The 19,700-nt window shown below is 42.0% G+C and overlaps 1 protein-coding gene across 1 annotated transcript; it reads left to right on the top strand.

Annotated features, from left to right (window-relative positions):
- The first annotated feature begins 2,610 nt into the window (after positions 1-2,610).
- On the top strand, positions 2,611-3,423 carry LOC109424620 (general odorant-binding protein 45-like). Its single transcript, XM_062858087.1, has one exon. The coding sequence runs from the start codon at positions 2,611-2,613 to the stop codon at positions 3,421-3,423; it is 813 nt and encodes a 270-aa protein (XP_062714071.1).
- The last annotated feature ends 16,277 nt before the right edge of the window (positions 3,424-19,700 follow it).

Below are 19,700 nucleotides of genomic sequence, written 5' to 3'. Positions count from 1 at the left end.
CTTCACGGCCAGCTAGACGGTGGTAGTGAGTAAACGTTAAACAAGAGCAAAAACGCGGCGTACGCCGCGAGCGTTCAATTAGCGTACTGATGAATACTTCAATCAACCGTTGGAAACAAGAAAGATAGGTAGTGAGTATAGTGAGATGTCTGTTTGTATTTGGGTTTAATTTATAAAGATTCTGTTCTGTTACAAATATTTATCACTTGCATTGATTTTATTCACTTTCGTAGTTCCGATGAAGCACCAAATGTTGGTTCTGGAACCCTACCGGTAGCTTTTATGTGGTATGAGTCAATGTTTCTGAGGTTATTAAAAAAGTCGTGGTTTGATGTACATTTGGTCAGTGGGGTACCCCGAACTGGTACCGAACTAGGTCTCCCAAATATAGTGTGAGACTATTTCATTGCTAATGTTCATTAGGTTTCCTAAAGAACACGATTTGATGTATCTCCTGCATGGGTATGGATCACTTTTGCATTTTACCACTTCCAGTGGGACACCAAGGACCAGTTCCGGGATTGTACCGATTGTTCCTGATGTGGTCTTAGACTAGCTCCATGCAAAGTGTTAATAAGTTTTTCTATAAAATCGCGAATTTATGTACCGCATGAATGAGTGTGGTTCATTTTTGCAATTCGCCAGTTCCGGCGAGATACTCGAAACTTGTTCCGGAACACTACCGGTAGTCTTAGATATGGCCTGAGACTATTTTCTTGCTGATCGTTCATCGCGTTATCGAAGCTCGCGTTATTCAAAATGCTGCGTGCATACGTTTGGTTCCATTCTACATTTGACCACTTTCGATGGGTCACCTGGAACCGGTTTCGGCACACTATTGGTTTTCCAATGTATGGTCTATGATTTTTTCTTGTTAACCGTTCATCAGGTTACCTAAAAAGTCATTTAATGTGTCGCATTCATGGGTTGGTTCTCCTTTACGTTTGGCCATTTTCTATGGAACATCCGTAATCGGTTGCGGAACACTACCGGTAGTCCCAAATATGTTCGGAAACTATCTTTTGCTAAATCAAGATTTCTAAAAAACCGCGATTTGATGTGTCGCATGCTTGGGTTTAGTTCACTTTTATATTTGCTTATCTTCGGCGAGGCACCCCGAATGGATTCCGAAACAGTACCAGTAGTTTCTGATGTTGTCTGATCCTATTTTCTTGCTAACCGTTCAACAGGTTATCGAAAAACCCAGATTGGATGTGTCACATGCACGGGTTTGGTTCACTTTCATATTTGGACATTTCCGGCGGGACACCCGGAGCCGGTTCCGGATCACTACCTATTCATATATGTTCCGATAATATTTTCCTGCTTACTGTTCATAAGGTTTTCGAAAAAGTCGCGGTTTGATATGTCGCATGCATGGGTTTAGTTCACTTTTATATTTGGCCACTTCCGGCGGAATACCTGGAACCGGTTCCAGGTCACTACCGGTTTAAATATGTTCTCAGAATATTTTCCTACTTACTGTTCATCAGGATATCAAAAAAGCCACCATTTGATATGTCGCATGCATGGGTTTGGTTAATTTTTATACTGTGCCACCTCCAGCGGGACATCTGGAACCCGTTCCGGAACACTACCGGTTCCGATATGGTCTGAGCATGTTTTCCTGCTTACTGTTGATCAGATTATCGAAAAAGCCGCGGTTTGATATGTCGCATGTATGAGTTTAGTTCACTTTTATGTTTGGCCACTTCCGGCGGGACACCCGGAACCGGTTCCGGGACTCTACCGGTTCAGATATGGTCTGAGACCATTTTCATGGTTACCATTCATCAAGTTATCGAAAATGCCGTAGTTTGATGTGTCGCATGGATGGGTTTGTAGCGTTTTCATATCTGGCTCCTGCCGGTCCGGAACACCTAAATGGCCATAACTCCGGAACGGATGGACCGATCCGAACCATTTTCATTAGGAAACAATGAGACCAGATTCCGCGTCGAATGATCCGTTGGTCATTAAAATCGGTTGATGTTTACTGCCAAAAAGTGATGTGACTTTATTTGTACACACACATACACACACACATACACACACAGACATCACTTCAATTCGTCGAGCTAAGTAGATTGGTATATGTGACTCGACTCTCCGGGCCTTCTATCAAAAAGTCATTTTAGGAGTGAACATATAGCCTTTATAGTACACTTAGTGTACGAGAAAGGCAAAAAAAACTCTGATTTTACCATGACAGCACTGCTACTAGGCCTCTTACCACAGGAACAGGCGGTTCGCAGTGCTTTTTTCAGCCAAACGAAACAATCGCAACCGACACCACACAGCTATCTAGGCTGATCGAGAAAAGAAGTTAATATTGATGATAAACTTCATAAGGGCTCCAACAGCCAACAACGCATTTAACGTCAAGCATTTCGTCTGTCTATACATTACACAATGTGCAAGAAATACGTGCTCGATTCATTTGAAGGTTTTGTAAACAATCGACCATACCATTCTGTCTGCAAAACCGCTTTCAAACTAATCGTTTTACCCGACTAAACATATTTTGAGACAATTCATGGAAGCAAAAACTAGTTCAGTACTGTTCTATACCTTGGTTGAAGCACTCACACGCCTCACAAGTGACATGCAATGGAATTATTAGCTGTGTTGCTGTCCATCTTCATCACTTTCAATATTCGTTATGTGGCATCAGCGAACAAACACGCCGTAGTGTTCAAAAGCATCCGCTCAACGGACGCGGAATGTCTACAGTACTTGCCGAACGATTCCTCCAACTGTGCGACCCGTTGCCGAGGCTTGGTGGATCGGTTTTGGAACGACACCAGTGGAGTCGGTTATTCCATCGGGCGATTCTACCAGCCAAGTCCAGACGACGCATGTTACCAAAACAGAACTGCGCGATGCCTAGCGGGAGTCATCGCCACCAGCAGTGATAGCTGTCAACGGGCAGAACAATCGGTGAAGTGCTACGACGATCAATACGGACAGCTGGACTCCGAAGCGGTGCGATACATTCCGTTGACAAGGCTTCAACATATACAAATTGTCAAGGAGTGTGTGGCCATGCTAGGGATGTCGGAAGAAACTTTGAAGCAAGTGGCAATCAACGGATCTGCAATACCGGAGAAATCGTGCCTTTTGCGGTGCTTCCTTATTCGGCATGGGCTGTACAGCGATGAGGGAGGGTTCGACTGGGAACGGCTAGAGTTGCAATGTGGTGGATATGGAGTTGGCTGGAATCCAAGAAAGATTCAGCAGTGCATAAATGGTATTCAGGAGTGCGGCAAGTGTTCGAAAGTTTTGAGTTTTGCTGACGATTGCGTTAACATGTACTTCCGCCTGCAACCGTACGTGTATGATAAGATTGATGCATCAGTTCCGTTTACGGTAGATTTTTCCATTGCTATTGTATCTGTAGCTGTACTTGATGTTGGTTTCTAGTTGAGGATTTTTTTTTCCCGTGACACCTATTAATAGGGTTAAATTTTGGTGAAATGTATGTATCAAAGTTGAAATCAGAATTAAAACAATAGAAACTGCGACTGTTTAACTCTATGAAAGCGATACAAAAAAACTCGCATATCCATCAGTGCAACGCCTGCAATCTCCTGATCCGTGTATGTGTGTCTGTGTGTGCAGGCAGGCAGTATGCTACTAACCATAGTTCGAAAGCGGATTACAGCGAGCTCAGATTATGATCGTTTTTGAAGCGATAAATTGGAATGCACATTTTTTTCTCATCTGCCGTGTCCCGGCTGCTGGCTCATCCCTACATGTATGTAGCATGCGCCATTCGGAATCCGCCGAGGTTGGTTGCGCTGAAACAACCCGGGCAGAGGATTTGCCTATCATAACCATGATGTACTTTTTTTTCACCGGTTCTATCCATATTTCGGTGCATTATTTCTGTCCTGAAGGATTGAAAGTCCAACAAAAGCAACCAAAAAGCAAATAAATGGGCCCAAGCATTAATTTTCTGTGAGCGGATTACTTGGGAGAAAAAAATATATGGAACGCGCAAAAAAAAAATGCCCCGGTAAGGCACATTCTCGGAAATGAGTTTCTGCAATTCTCTTTCGTGTTCTGCAGGTCCGTTGATGGTAGTTTCGTATGATGCAACATGACGATGTGTATTAATGTTTATAATTGTCATCGCTTGGACCTGAGGAAAGAGAAGTAAAATGGATAGAGGTAACAGAAATGTTTCATTTGGGTGACATTTTTTTTTATTCCTTGTTGGGTATCTAAGTCACTGCGACCAGCTGTTAGATCTTTTGTGGCATATTTGAGTACCATTACTTTAATTTGTGATGATTGGACGATTCTTTTAGACCATGTAGCCGTTGTCAGACAGAAGTTTAGTCTATATTTGTCACACTTGTCTAAATTACATGGAAGGGAAGCAATGCCGGTATGACATTGTTTATATTAAAACTACTGATAGATATGGTGCAATGGTGCCAAACATGGCCATATGTAGCACCTTTTTCCAACGGTTTTGGAGGAGAAGAACGCAGCACGGGTGGTAATGCTGCAGCAAGAGACCCGACAGAACGTGGAACGTTATAAACAGAAGCTGAAAATAGCAGACCCGCCTCTTTCGGGAGAAAAAGCGCCGCCTGGAAGAAGCGGAGTGCGAAAAAATGAAACTGCTGCGCCGTTCCCAAAAAACACGGAAGTTCAACGCATTCCGCAACGTCTTCTTGCCGCGAGCCGAAATGTGCAGGGATAAGGACAGAGGCCTCTTGACGGAAGGACGTGAGGTGATCGAAAGGTGGAAGCAGCACTTCGATCAGCACCTAAACGGCGTGGAGAACGTAGGCACGGGAGCCCACGGCAACGGAGGAAACGACGACGTCAGTGCAGCGTGGACGGAAATGAACCAACTCCCATGCTGAGGGAAGTTAAGGATGCCATTCACCAGCTCAAAACCAACAAAGCAGCTGGTAAGGATGGTATCGCAGCTGAACTCATCAAGATGGGCCCAGAAAAGTTGGCCACCTGTCAGCATCGGCTGATGGTCAGGATCTGGGAAACCGAACAGCTACCGGAGGAGTGGAAGGAAGGGGTAATCTGCCCCATTCACAAGAAAGGCGACCATTTGGAATGTGAGAACTTCAGGGCGAAGTGGGAAGTTATCAAGCCGGCTTCATCGACGGCCGGTCGACAACGGACCAGATCTTTATCATACGGCAAATCCTCCAGAAATGCCGTGAATAGCAGGTCCCAATGCATCACCTGTTCATCGACTTCAAAGCGGCATACGACAGTATCGACCGCGCAGAGCTATGGAAAATCATGGACGAAAACGGCTTTCCTGGGAAGCTGACTAGACTGATTAAAGCAGCGATGGACGGTGTGCAAAACTGCGTAAGGGTTTCGGGTGAACTATCCAGTTCATTCGTATCTCGCCGGGGACTGCGACAAGGTGATGGACTCTCATGCCTACTCTTCAACATCGCTCTGGAAGGTGTGATGCGACGAGCCGGGCTCAACAGCCGGGGAACGATTTTCACAAAATCCGGTCAATTTGTGTGCTTTGCGGACGACATGGACATTATTGCCAGAACATTTGGAACGGTGGCAGAGCTGTACACCCGCCTGAAACGCGAAGCAGCAAAGGTCGGACTGGTGGTGAATGCCTCAAAAACAAAGTACATGCTGGTAGGCAGAACCGAACACGACCGGATCCGTCTGTGTAGTAATCATAGGCGAAACTACTGGGGGTGCCGGGGGTGCCAGGCACCCCCTAGAATTTGAATGCATTACTATGAAATATGAGTTGATGAATGATGAATTTATGAACTAATGAATATTTGTATGAAGGGCACCCCCTGGCAAAAATTCGTAGTTTCGCCAGTGGTAGTAATGTTACGATAGATGGGGATACTTTCAAGGTGGTAGAGGAATTCGTCTACCTCGGAGTCATGAGTCGTGAAATTCGGAGGCGCATCATCAGCGGAAGTCGGACCTACTACGGGCTCCAGAAGAAACTGCGGTCGAAAAAGATTCACCTACGCTCCAAATGTACCATGTACACGCAAAACAAGAAAAGCTACCATAAAATGAGATATGAGATGAAATTGGTAGAAAAAATTTATGTATTAAAAACGTACAGAAAATGTGATTCGTTGTATTAACCTTCATCCAGCCAACGTACATTTTCCACCTTCGGAAAAGCACAAAAATGGTCATAACTTTTTTGTTTTTCGATGGGTTTTGATGAAATTTTCACAACTTCCCGAAAAACTCTTCTAGTTTATTATGCCGGGGACATGGGTATCTGGCAGTCCTGCAAAATATCAGTCTCAGTGCCTGTTTTTCAGCCGAAAATGAATGACTGCCAATCATCCACACACTACTCATGGTGAAAGGCCATCCCGACTAGATGAACATTACAAAAATATAACAGGCTGTGTTATTTTGTTATAATAAATTTTTATAACAAGGGTTGTTATAAAACATGTACCGTTAGTAGTTAAAATAACAAAAATTCTAACAAAGTTCCCACTGAAAAGAACAAAAATATTATAACTTGTGTTATGATCACAACAAAAATATTACAAAACTTGTTTCATGAAATATGATAGAATTTAACAAAATTATAACAAATTGTGTTATAATTTCTTTGAAACCAATTAGGGTAAAAACTATTTTTTATACTCATTTTTTGGGTAAATATTTTTAAGTGTGTTATTCTATTTTTAGAAAAAGTAAGTAACATAAAAAAATAGTTTCCAGAACGTTATAAAATTTTGGATCCGAACGGGATTTGAACCAAGACACCTAACCTTAGTAGAAATCTGGCGCCTCTGCCAATGAGGCCATCACGGCTCTTGAAGAGAGTGGTGATAGAAGCTTTACTGGTTCTACGTATTGCCAGCCCCGTCATTCAAATCCTTGTTTGTCAGACGTACACGAGCGGGGTAGTATGACGTCACATTGAGCTCGTTGACACATAATAGACTTGATTTGTCGTTAGAGATTTTGTTTCAATCGATCACAATTATATCATATGCAGATATGATAACAACTTTAGATATAATTTAGTTATATTCAAAATGTTATTTTAATTTATTGAATGAAATGAAATCCATCACATAAGCGATCATCCATTAAGTATGTCGTCACGTTCGGGGGATGCAGGGAGGGTCAAAATTTTCAATTTTAGCGTGACATACTTAACCCTTCAGGACGCGCGCCGTTGTTAAAAATACAACACCACCAAAAATCCTCGATTGTCGTATACGGCGCGAGCATGGTGCAGTTTTAGAATCAAACTGGTGCGCGTCCTGAAAGGTTAATGGATGCTCCCTAAGTTCGAAGCAAAATAGGCAGAATAAACAAATTCCATAAATATTTGAGTAGAGTTAGTAGCATAGAGGGATTTTTCAATGATAATAATTGTATAATTCCACTTTTGCTGCCCACGTTCAATAACATTCACTATTCGGTATACTTTTTAGACGAAATTAGAGCAGTAGTACTGTTTTGGTATTTTCTTTAATCGATCTCATGTTTTCGTGTGTAAAAATATGTCATTTGTGTAAAACTCAAGTCAAAAGTATTAAAAGTTCCAAGTAACGGAAACATTATTCATCTGGTCGGAAATAACAGCACATGCAATCTGTATCACTAGTAAAAAATCTGCATGAAATTCTGTAAGTTTCTGAAAAATCTGCATAATCTGTATCGTTTCCAAAAATCTGTAATATTTTTATACAGAATTCTGTATGAAAAGCTGCGAGAAAATCTGCATGATTACAGAAAAATCTGTATATGTGGCAATCCTGTATGCAATATCCATAGTTTTACATAGATAGAGTGACTTTGGGTATTATCAGCAGGTTTGTTATCTCCGCCATGAGGGTTTTGTCGGCCACATTGCCTAAAACTTGCTCACACGGAAAAAATGACAGTTGTTCAAAACAATGAAACGTATGGTTGATTATCAAACAAAGTTATATTTCTTTGTTCTTACTTAGTTACTTAGTTCTTACTTACAACTAATTACCATCCAAGTTACCATCATTCAATATAACAACGTTAGAAACTTCATTTGACTCTACAAAATGAAGTGCACAATTGTCCTATAACTTTCAAACTGTTCGTCCAATCAAGTGAGTGTCAAAAAGAAAGTTGGTGGAATATACAAATGTGTTGGAATTAACATCACAACTAACTTACGAAAAGGGCCCATTTTTTCATTATTGAGAGAATCATGAAATTAACTTCCAAATATCTTTGAAACGGTTACTGTTAGGAAGATTATTATTGATCGCATTCCGATTCGAATTTTTTGGTAGGACCATCTTCTGGCATTGAAACATATTTTTTTATCAACCGAAAGCGATTTAAAAAAAAATACCTCAAAGCTGCTATTAGAAAAAACTTTCTTTTAATAATGCTTGCTCCATGTTTCTTTTGTCACCAAAACACCCGAGTTTCCTTCAAAATTACACACTAAAAAAATAACGTATTTTGGGAATTTGAGTTTTGTGTTAAAATATGATCTATATATATAAAAATGCAGTGGCATACGTGGGACCACGCATAACTTGCGAACGGAAGGTCCAATTTTGATCGTCTTAGTTTTGTTCTGATAGTTTTCACCCAAGGAAGGTTTATGAGGCAGAAAACATGGAAAAGATGAGAATTTTTGAAAATCGATTTTCCATACATTTGACCGGGGACTAGGTCTTGGGTAGAAACATGAAACGTCAAAAACGCAGTAGGCAAGACAAAGTTTGCGGGTACAGCTAGTTTTTTATGAAAATGTGTGTACAAACAAAGCCCATTTGTTTCCTTACCATTCCTTTTCAGACACATTTTCTCTAATACAAATGGTTTCCGAGTAACAGTTTTTCAAGAACATTCATGTCAAAAACTAGGAGTGTGTAATGTCTGAGACATAACCGCAGTGTTGACGTAGGACTAATTTTTAACGCCTAATAAAGAATTTGGGGCTTACAGATGAAGTAAACGTGTTTCTATTCAGCAAAAACAACAGCCAGAGTAAAGACACTATATGGTAAATTTCCTTTCGTCTGTGGGTTGGTGCACGAAATTGAAGTCTGTGTTAGGAACTCACTAGAAAATCAGTCTATAGCAATTTTATCCCCATTGAAAATTAAATTTTGTTGAATTTTTCAACACGTTACCAACATTATGTAATGGCTATTGTAGATTAATTTCAGTAAAAAGTGGCGTATTCTTCTTCTTGGCGTTGCGTCGCCACTGGGACAAAGTCTGCTTCTCAGCTTAGTTTTCTATGAGCACTTACATAGTTATTAACTGAGAGCTTCCTCTGCTAGTGACCATTTTGCATGTGTATATCGTGTGGCTGGCACGAACTATTGTCAGATCCTTTCTATACGAAACAGCGGCGTGGCGTATTCCAAATGTTTAATGCGGCCTTGCTGTGTGTTAATGACGTACCGCGCTTGAGGAACGCAACAATTTTATTCTCCCATAAGAACCAGGTAAAAGGAGAAAAATCCGCGGCGCATCGTTCCCTCAAGCAATAGGCCGCGTGGGCATTTGGTCGAAAATATCAATATTCTATGCCCAAGAAAGCCAAGGAAATTTCCTTTACGAAAAATTCCTGGGCAGGCCGGGAATCGAACCCGTCACCCTCAGCATGGCCATGCTGGATATCCGCGCCTTAACAGCTTTAGCTATATAGGCCCCAAACAGCGGTGTATATTTAGTATAAAATTTGAACTTTATCGATAAACTATAAAAAAATAGAATTAGTTGAATTTTTAGAAATAATTGAATAATATTCCAAACAACTCATTCGGAAGCTTTGGGGCCCTTAAAAGGACCATTTTGGTATAATTCATTGCCACCCATGCCGCCACCACCGATTGATCCGAAAAGAATCGAGGCTTCATTGGACAGAGGGCGGTGCCACCCGCTTGCTCATCCGTTGAAGCGGATCTTTTTTGGGATCTTGCTGCTGCTGCCGCCGACAATCCATGAAAGAATCGGGGCCCCGGCAAACGAAAAGTGTCGCCAATCGAATTTTCGTTTGCCGAGGCGGATTTTTCTTTGGATGTTGCTTCCGCTGCTGCCTTCTCCGCCGATGGATCCGAAAAGAATCGAAGCTTCATTGGACAGAGGGCGGTGCCACCCGCTTGCTCATCCGTTGAAGCGGATCTTTTTTGGGATCTTGCTGCCGCTCGGCGCTGTCCGTCCGCTGCTGTGTGTGCCGATGAAATGATCGAACTGAGTGTGTGCACCTCTTATATAAGTTTCGTCGTGTCGCCTCACAGAACTATGCTTGATTGTGATTGGTTGTGTAAGACTGACCTCGTGCTTTTACTAATTTTCAGCTCCAGCCTCAGTCAAGGCACATCATTCAATTGAGCCCCAGCTAGGAAGCATAAATTTGTGGTGTTGTAGGTTTAAAGCTTTTACCATAGTTGATGACGTCAAACCCGACATCAACCTATCATTCACCTATTTTGATTTTGGCCACCAAACCCAACATAGACCCAATAGTTGATCGATGTTGGTCCAACAGTGGCCCAACATTCGATAAAAATTGACCCGACTTTAACCCGACATTCGACATTTTTTCAGTCTGGCGGAATCCAGAAAGAAATCAGAGGGAACAGCTTTTATGTCCCTAGATTAGCAGATGCAGCTCCTCCCATTCGGCTGGCTTTCCAGAATATTTCATTTGCATGGCCCGCCCTGCATGCTTCAGACGCTTCAAACGATTAATCAACCCAGAAATGAGAAATTTTTTCACTAAGCGTTAAAGTAAACAAAATATTGGAAGATTTAGATCATTTTAATTCGAAAATTGTTAGAGTTAAACAATGTTTTACGGAAAATAGTTCTGATAGGATAATGCTTTGCTGAGTTCTGGATGGAACCATTAGTGGCCGGAATTCAATCATTCATTTTTCGGGTGAACCACATTTTTCTCGATTGATGGAGTAAAATTATCTGATTTACAACTCTTGAAAAATCATTTTCTGGTGATCCTGATAAGGACCGTTGGATAAAATAACGATTTCAGGAAGAAAATGGCATGAAACCGCCTTGCCACGCAATGCGTGTTGGTTTTCTCCGTGCTTATCCTGCAGGATGCCACCGAAAATTGGTAGGCCGCTTTCTGCCGTGGATAAGATTCATGACGCTATCAGCACGATAGCCGAGAGTCGCCACTGGGTACTGCTCAGGTGTGGAGGTGACATCCACCCTGCTTGACTAATCCAACGAAAATGACGAAAGAAATCAGAGGGAGCAGCTTTTATGCCCCTAGATTAGCAGATTAAGCTCCTCCCATTCGGCTGGCTTTTCAGTATATTTAATTTGCACGACCCGCCCCGCATGCACCAGACGCTTGAAACGGTTAATCAACCGAGAAATGAGAAAATTTCCATTTAACGAATAAAGTAACCAAAATATTGGAATGTTAAGATCATTTTAATTCGAACAACGTTATAATTGATCGATGTTTCACGAAAAATGGTTCGGATAGGGTTGATAAATTCCGGATGGAACCATTAGTGGCCGACATCATCATTCTTGCGGGGCCACCAAGCATTCAATCTTTCACTTTTCGGTTGCACCACACTTTTACCGATCGATGATTGAATGAAATAATTATCTGATTCACAACTCTTGATAAATAATTTTCTATGGTCCTGAAAAGAACCGTTTGAATATTGGACGATTTTAGACAATTTATCATGCCACGTAATGCGTGTTGGATTCCTCCGTGCTGAATGCTGCACGCCGTCGAAAATTGGTCCGCCGCTTGTTGCCCTGGATGTTCCTGATGCTATCATCAATGCGCCGCCGCCAATCAATCGGTGAAGGGCCGAGCCCCGAGGACAGCGACGCAACTGGCAAACAGTGGTGGAATTACTCGCATCATGAAGCAATTCGCGAGTGTAAAACCCAACACAAGGCTTACTCACGATTCCGAAAGTAAACAGTGTGTGAGGTTATTCGCACCCGCCTGCTTCGTGAGTAAGAAGCAAAACAAAAACATAAACACTCATGCGTCTTTATTCGTGAAGGAATAGTGGAGGTGCGGGAAGCGCATTTTATTGTGGTTATAATAGCAAATCCAGTGATTGTACAGCATAAACTAATGCTTTATGCTTCATTGTTCCTGAAAAGTAGCACTGCCAGTCGTTAAAATGCGCTTTTTGTTAAAATGCAAAAACACTAACGAAGCTTCGCGAATCACATGCGAGTGCTTGCCAGCTTCGTTTACTCACGAATAAAGAAGTGCGAGTATTCTCGGGCCCCTGATGTTCACGAGTAGGTTTGTTTTGGTTTGTGTCTGCTCAGCTACAATCTTCATCATTTTCCATCTCTGCTGGCAAATTCGTCGCGGATCTTTCTGTGGATTTTACTGCCTCTGCCACCACCGCCGAGCAATCGATGAAACGTATTCTTTCCTTCGTCTGCCGCTTTAGACGGTTAGAAGGCGAATGTGCAACAGCACCCTTGCCGACAACCACCGACGCCGAGCCAACACGGCCGTCAAAGAATAATGAGCGAAAACGCAAACGAAGAAAGTGGGCCGCTCTCGTTCGATGCGTTCACCTCGAGACGACAAAGACAAATGAGGGAAGATGCGAAGAAGCAGTAGCTTTTATATTCGACGGGAGCATCCAAAATGTGCTCGATCGTGATTGGCTGGAATAAACATGGGTTCACTTTTCCCAATTTTTCAATAGTTTGTTATTGAAAAACAGCAAATATTATTATTGGACATAATTGGTGTAAGGATTTGCAATCGATTGGTGCCAAAATTTTGAAAATTCAACAAGAAATGGCTGAGCTATTAACGCTCAAAATCTCCACTTTAAACGTAACGCGGCCGATTTCTGAAAATTTAGAATGACACCCGGTATAGAAAAGAGAGACGTAGTCCTACGTCAAAACATATAACAAAAAGTTTCTCTCCAAACCAAACGATATTTTCTCACGTCAAAACACTTAAACTGTTACGCTGAATTCGTTAGCATAGTTTCACCCGAAAACGAGATATTGAAGTTCTGCCGTTTACAGATTTCGCGTTGATTTGCTCTAAACTGGAATCACTTTTACACGACTTTTTCTACGCGGTTTTCCACAGTTTCGAAGTTGCGCTTAGTTCATTAGAGAAGTGTTTTCTTTCCTGTTAGCCTTTTCCGCAGGCCCTACAATTTCTACTAGAGAACACTGCAAAGCGCTGCAACACTACAAAATGAACTGTATGAAGCAGCTGTTTTGTTGGTGTGGATTCTTATTCAAATGGAATATCATCCAGCAACTATTCCGGATTTGAATTAGAGTGCAATAAAAGAATCCCAAAAAAATAGAAATCAGATAGGTACCTGTGAAGCATGTGATTTGCAGCTATATATCCAGCTTATACAGTTTGTTTTGATAATAATGATTACATCGGACAAGCCATGTTGATATCCCAACAGATTTTTCTACTACAGCTTCTAGCTGTAATGATACCGCATAACGATAGCTTCAGAGCACTACTTGTTTGTAAATTTGGTAGATTAAAATTAAATGATAACAAGTTCTGTTACATTTTTCATAACAAATATGACGCCGTCCACAAATTACGTAACGCTCAAGGAAGAGGGGGAAGTACAATCGAGCGATACGGTCAATACAAAAAATTTAGGACTTTTTTACAAAAAAGCGTAACGGAAGAGGAGGGGTTGTTAAAACATGATGATTTTAGCGTTGCGTTATAAATGAATGCTACCTATGTTAAACGTTTTGTTTTTATTCTTTTGGCTCGAATAATCAATATCACAAAAATGATCAAACTTTTTCGCGTCAATACAAAAAATCCAACAAATTTTGAAATTATTTTGTTACAAAAATTATTGCAAATATTATAATAAATCTGTTACGAAATTATGTTACAGGCAATTATTTTAATATGCATAATGTAACAAATGTTGTTATACACCTGTTTGAATAAAAAATACAAGTTTTGTTATAGTTTTGTTTCTAAAATAAGAACAAATTTTGTTACAATTTTGTTATGGTCATTCACATATAAGAATCCTTACAACAAAATTATATCAAATTATGTTATTTCTAACAACGGTTGTTACAATTTTGTTATGATCTTGTTAGGTGCTTCTGGTCGGGATTCGTCTCAAGCGGTGGCTTGTGAGAGTGAGTGCCCTATACTCTACCACGGGTGAAAACACTCAACTACAGAAAATTGAATGGAAATTTAGCCCTGTCAGCTCTCGCTTTCAGCACGCTGCGTGCGAGTGTGAGTACCTATTTCATTTCGCTCCCGTGTTGCTGATCGGAAAACAACAATGACATGAAAAGCAAAACGAGGAAAATGAAAAAAGCAAAATATCGCTATCAAAAAGGCCTGTCGAAAAATTGCAGCACTGGTATCTGGTCCACATGATTCCGGATTGTCTTGGGGTACCAAAATTGGCCACATACTTTGCGCAACGTATATCTCAAGATCCCGATCTTAGGCGAATTTGTTTAGCAGGTTAATAACTAACTGGCAACGGCGACTTTTGTTCGCGATTCTGCCGCTAGGCGGCGCCAGCGTCAAAAATGTTCAAACCCTCATATCTCGGAAACCTGATAAGATAGAATGATGCTGTATTCGGCAAAATTCTTTAGCAAGCTCAGAACTATCTGATAGCAAGGTCTTAGGTTGGGAATTTATCCGCTAGGTGGCGGATTGTGTCTGAAAAATTCTAACACGTATATCTCGATACCCTAATGAGGTACAAGCATGTCGTTTTCAGCAAAGTTGTTCAGCAGGGTAAGAACTATCTGGCGATGGCGTCTTTGGTTCGAGAATCGTCCGCTAGGTGGCGCCAGGGTCAAAAATCATCAAACTTCTATATCTCAGAATCCTGATAAGATAGAATGATGCCGTCTTCAACAAAGTTCATCAGCAAGCTAAAAACTGTCTGATAGTTGAGTCTCTGATTCATAATTTATTCGCTAGGTGGCACCTTGTGTATAATATTTAAACACATGTATCTCGTTACTGTAATAAACTAAAAGCATGGCGTTTTCTGTAAAATTGTTCGGCAGGTTGAGATCTATCCGGCAACGGTGACACCAGCAATCAAAACATTCAAACAATTTTATCTAAAAAAATCGGAAAACGTCCAGCAAATTGTTCCGAAAGTTAAGAGGAAGTAAGACGTATCTGGTGTCCTTAGTTCTGATATGATTCGATAGGTTTCGTCAAGTATTAAGAAAATATTTGTATGAACACCATAATGAACAAGAAGTATTCCATTTGCAGCATAGTTGTTCAGCAAGCTAAGAGCCATTTGGCAGGATAGTAACGGTCGAGTACGGTGGTACAAGAGGCAATACTTTAACGCCGTCTTTGATTCCCTGCAGACAAATTTTGTCGCCCTACAATATTGCTTCTTTTGCTCCGTTTTTTCTTCCGGGAATGTCCCCGGGAATTTCTACAGGAACTCTTTCGGGAATTTTTCCAGGAATTTCTCCACAAATTCCAGCGGGAATTTATCCAAGAATCCCATTGGGAATTACTCAAGAACTACCTCCAAGAATAAATTCAGGAAATCTTTCGAGAAATCTTCTAGGACACCCTCCACAAGTTCCTCCGGGAAATCCTCTAGGAAATCCTCCGGGGATTCCTCCGGAAATTTCCCCAGGATTTCATCTAGGACTCCCATCAGGAAATCCTTCAGGAATTCCTTCGGCAATTTCAACAGGAATTCTTCTGGGAATTGTTCCAGGAATTCCTCCGGACTTTTTTCCGAGATTTTCTCCGGAAATTTCACTTAGAATTTTCCCAGGAATTCGTCCCATGAGTCCCTCCGGGAATTCCTCCATGAGCTCCTTCGGGAATTTCTTCAGGAACTCCTCCGGGATGTTCTATAGGAATTCCTCCAAAAATTTCTCTAGGAATTTCTCCGGGATTTTTTCCAGGAGTTTTCTTAGGAAAACTGTCGTTTTTTTTTCAAGAAAATCCTCTCGGAATTTCTCCAGGAATCTCTTCAGGAAGTTTTCCGTGATTTTTTCTCACAAAACACTCGAGAATTTCTCCCGGAATTCCTCTAGGACTTCCTTTACGAATACCTCCGGGAATGTCTCCTATAAGTTTTCTTCTGAGAATCCCTCTAGGATTGCCTCCAGGAATTCCTCAGAAAATTTCTCTAGGAATTCTTCCGTAATTTCTCTGGAAAATTCCCCAGGGAATCCTCCTTCCTGGGCGGCTTCCCTGAAGAAAATTCCAGGAGAAATCCCCTGAGGGAATACTTGGAGGAATCCCCGGGAGAAATAATTCCTGGAAATAATCGCGGAAAAAGTCCTGGAGAAATTACTGAAGGAATCACCGGAGGAATTGCTGGAGAAAACAAAGGAGGAATTCCTAGAGAAATTCCCAGAGGAATTCCTAGAGAAACTCTCAGAGGGTTTACTGAAAAAAAAGTCACGGAAGATTTAGTGAAGGAATTTCTGGAGGATTTCCCGGACAATTTCTTAAAGTAATTTCAGAAGCAATTCCCGGAGACATTCCTGGAGATATTCATGGAGGAACTCCTAGAAAAATTCGCGGAGAAATCCAGCCTGGAAAAATTATTGAAAGAATTCCTGAGGAAAATCCCGGAGCAATTCACGGTGTAATTCCCGGAGAAACTCATGGAAGTATTCCTGGGAAATTCTCTGAGGAAATCCGGAGGAATTCCTGGATAACACCTGGAGATATTCCCGGAAGAATTCCTGGGGAAACTTCCGAAGGAATTCCTGAAGGAATCTCCGCAAAAGTTCCTGATGTGGGTCCTAGAGGAAATCCTGGAAAAAATTTGTAGCGGTCAGGAGAATTTGTATATATTTTGGAAATAAGTCTGTAAATATTTAGGTAAGATAGATTGTAACAGAATACAATCTATATAACATGGTTCAAATTTGTAAATATCCCTTAACTTAGGCAAACGAAAAGGCTTCCATTGACAAACGCTTCTCGAGGTCGAGGCCATTTGTTTTCTGGATAAGGTGGGAAAGAGAAAGCAGCACGACTATCGGTCAAGTTATCCACATAGCGGTGTAGTCACGATTGAACACGAAGGGTTTCGGGAAATGACGTACTTCCGGGTACGTCCGAGATCATTCACTTTCCCTTATCTGAGGCTACAAAGACTCGATCAGTTCGTCCGTGATAGCTCAAAGAGTTGGAAGTGTCCGCGTTTGCTCGTTAGTTCTTCGTGTGCCTGAAGTAGGTGTTCTAAGTGATGTTAGGTATATGTAGTTAAATAGTTTAATTTTGTGTTTCGTTCCATAGTAGGCCAAAGTGTGCGTAAAGAACTGTGTGCGATTGTGAGGTGGTAGGGATCTCAAGATCAAGGTGAGAAATTGTGCTCTTAATGTGCTCGTTGTGCCAGTGCTTATGCTTTTTGTCCCGCCAGTTTGGCTCCAATCTCAATCCCGCAGATCTGCGCACCCAAGCGCAATAGCTTCCTTCCCCAACGGACGGAGAATACCCGGCAACCGCCAGAGAGCCGGAAGCGGACGGATCCGTAACCACATCGGTCCGAGAAGGCCCGAGGACCTTCAGGTGGACGAAGTCCACGCGCTGGTACGCCAATTGACCAGTAGGGCGCTGTCAACAGCCGAAAAAGCGCCACTGCGAATCGGCAACCGCCATTGCGGTCACCGAGCTGACGAACCGATCAACGAACGCCGCCATCAATCAACCAAGCCGGAGAGATCAACGACCCGGCATATACGTCATCGACTGCTGAGGTTAAGTAAGCGGAACGAATCGGTGAGTCATCCATCATCCTTTTTTTTGTTGAGAAGTGCGGCGTCCGCTGAGGGCGCCGCGGAGAACCTTTTTTGCCAGTCGAAGACTGAGAAATGAAGCGCCTTTAGAGCCAACCAACGTCGTTTCGGTATGCGGAAATCCTTCCGACATCGTCTTGGAGCCCCCGGTTCCGTGAAAATGCGTGCGTGAGCCGTCTTCGCCACCACAGCAGAAAAGTTTGTCACAGGAGTGCAGACAAATACGAAGCTGAGCTTCCATCAAGTGACGTCACGTAGAGAGTAGAGCACTGAGCACAGGTTAGGAGACAGGGAGTGGCTAAAATCGCACACAAGCTAGGAAGATGGAAATAGAGAACGAACACAAACACGCACACTATGAGTAAAGATTATAATGAACTTGTAAGTTACCCTAGTAATTAAGCCCATATAAATCGTTTCGTTTCGTTAAAACCCCAAATAAATATGTGTCCTGAGTTTCCTTCCTAGAAATTTGATTGTTTAATTGTATTTTAACATCACTGCGCGTTTCTCTGTAGTTTCGTTCTCCCGTTCTCCATGTCGAGTTTGATTGGGTTATTTTATGAGTGTCTTCCAGCTCAGTGAGGGATCTGGTGGCGAGAGGAGAGTTCGCCAATGATGAGAACTTTTCTTTAGTGGGATCGTAGGGGTTCAGGTGAGATCTCTCACCGTCGTCTCTGAGTGTCGTCGTGATTGTGCTGTTATGTTGTGGTAATAGGGATTTCCCGTTTGGCCGTTTTAGATCGTAGCCAGCTGGATCGATCCATAAATCCTTTCCAGGAAATTAAATGGACTCGCCATTAGGGAGTCTCATCCGGGCAATTTAAAATTGGGCTCGTGGTCTCCTTTCGAGGAGTGGCGCATAAGCCACGTGTTTTATGCTGGATCGCCCAGCCGCGGCTACAAATTCCGGAAGAATTCCCAAAGATATTTCCAGAGAAATTCTGGGAGAAATTCCTGGAAAAATGCCCGGAAGAGTTCCTGTAGAAATTCCCGGAGACATTCCCGGAAGAAATTTGTGGAGTGAAAAAAATTGTCTGCAGGAGGTGAAAGACGGTGTAGCGAATAACCTAGCGAATAGATCACGCATCAAAGACTCAACTATCAGACAGTTTTTAGTTTGCTGAAGAACTTTGTTGAAGACGGCATTATTCTATCTTATCAGGATTCTGAGATATAGAAGTTTGAAGATTTTTTACCCTGACGCCACCTAGCGGACGATTCTCGAACCAAAGGCGCCATTGTCAGATAGTTCTTACCCTGCTGAACAACTTTGCTGAAAACGACATGCTTGTACCTCATTAGGGTATCGAGATATACGTGTTAGAATTTTTCAGACACAATCCGCCACCTAGCGGATAAATCCCCAACCAAAGACCTTACTATCAGATAGTTCTGAGCTTGCTGAAGAATTTTGCCGAATACAGCATCATTCTATCTTATCAGGTTTCCGAGATATGAGTGTTAGAACATTTTTGACAACTGGCGCCGCCTAGCGGCAGAATCGCGAACCAAAGTTGCCGTTGCCAGTTAGTTCTTAACCTGCTGAACAAATTCGCCTAAGATCGGGATCTTGAGATATACGTTGCGCAAAGTATGTGACCAATTTTGGTACCCCAAGACAATCCGGAATAACTCCGGAACCATGTGGACCAGGTACCCATGTCCCCGGCATAATAAACTAGAAGAGTTTTTCGGGAAGTTGAGAAAATTTCATCAAAATCCATCGAAAAACAAAAAAAGTTATGAGAATTTTTGTGCTTTTCCGAAGGTGGAAAATGTACGTTTGCTGGATGAAGGTTAAGATGCGCTACATGGTTCCACAGGTTCCATACCACTACACACAAACACCTCTACTCAAACCTGAGAAGTTGAACCGGGTTGTATCTAAAAATAACTTTCGCTTAGCTGCTGAGCTTCGCGTCCTA

The sequence above is a fragment of the Aedes albopictus genome, chromosome 3 (genome assembly GCF_035046485.1).
Source record: "Aedes albopictus strain Foshan chromosome 3, AalbF5, whole genome shotgun sequence".
NCBI classification, from domain to species: domain Eukaryota; kingdom Metazoa; phylum Arthropoda; class Insecta; order Diptera; family Culicidae; genus Aedes; species Aedes albopictus.
Note: the sequence above shows the minus strand (reverse complement) of the source record. Positions and strands in the feature narration are given on the sequence as shown.

What these genes read in the sequence shown, in the direction of transcription:
- LOC109424620 (XM_062858087.1), top strand. Translation starts at nt 2,611, where the DNA reads ATGGAATTATTAGCTGTGTTGCTGTCCATCTTCATCACTTTCAATATT.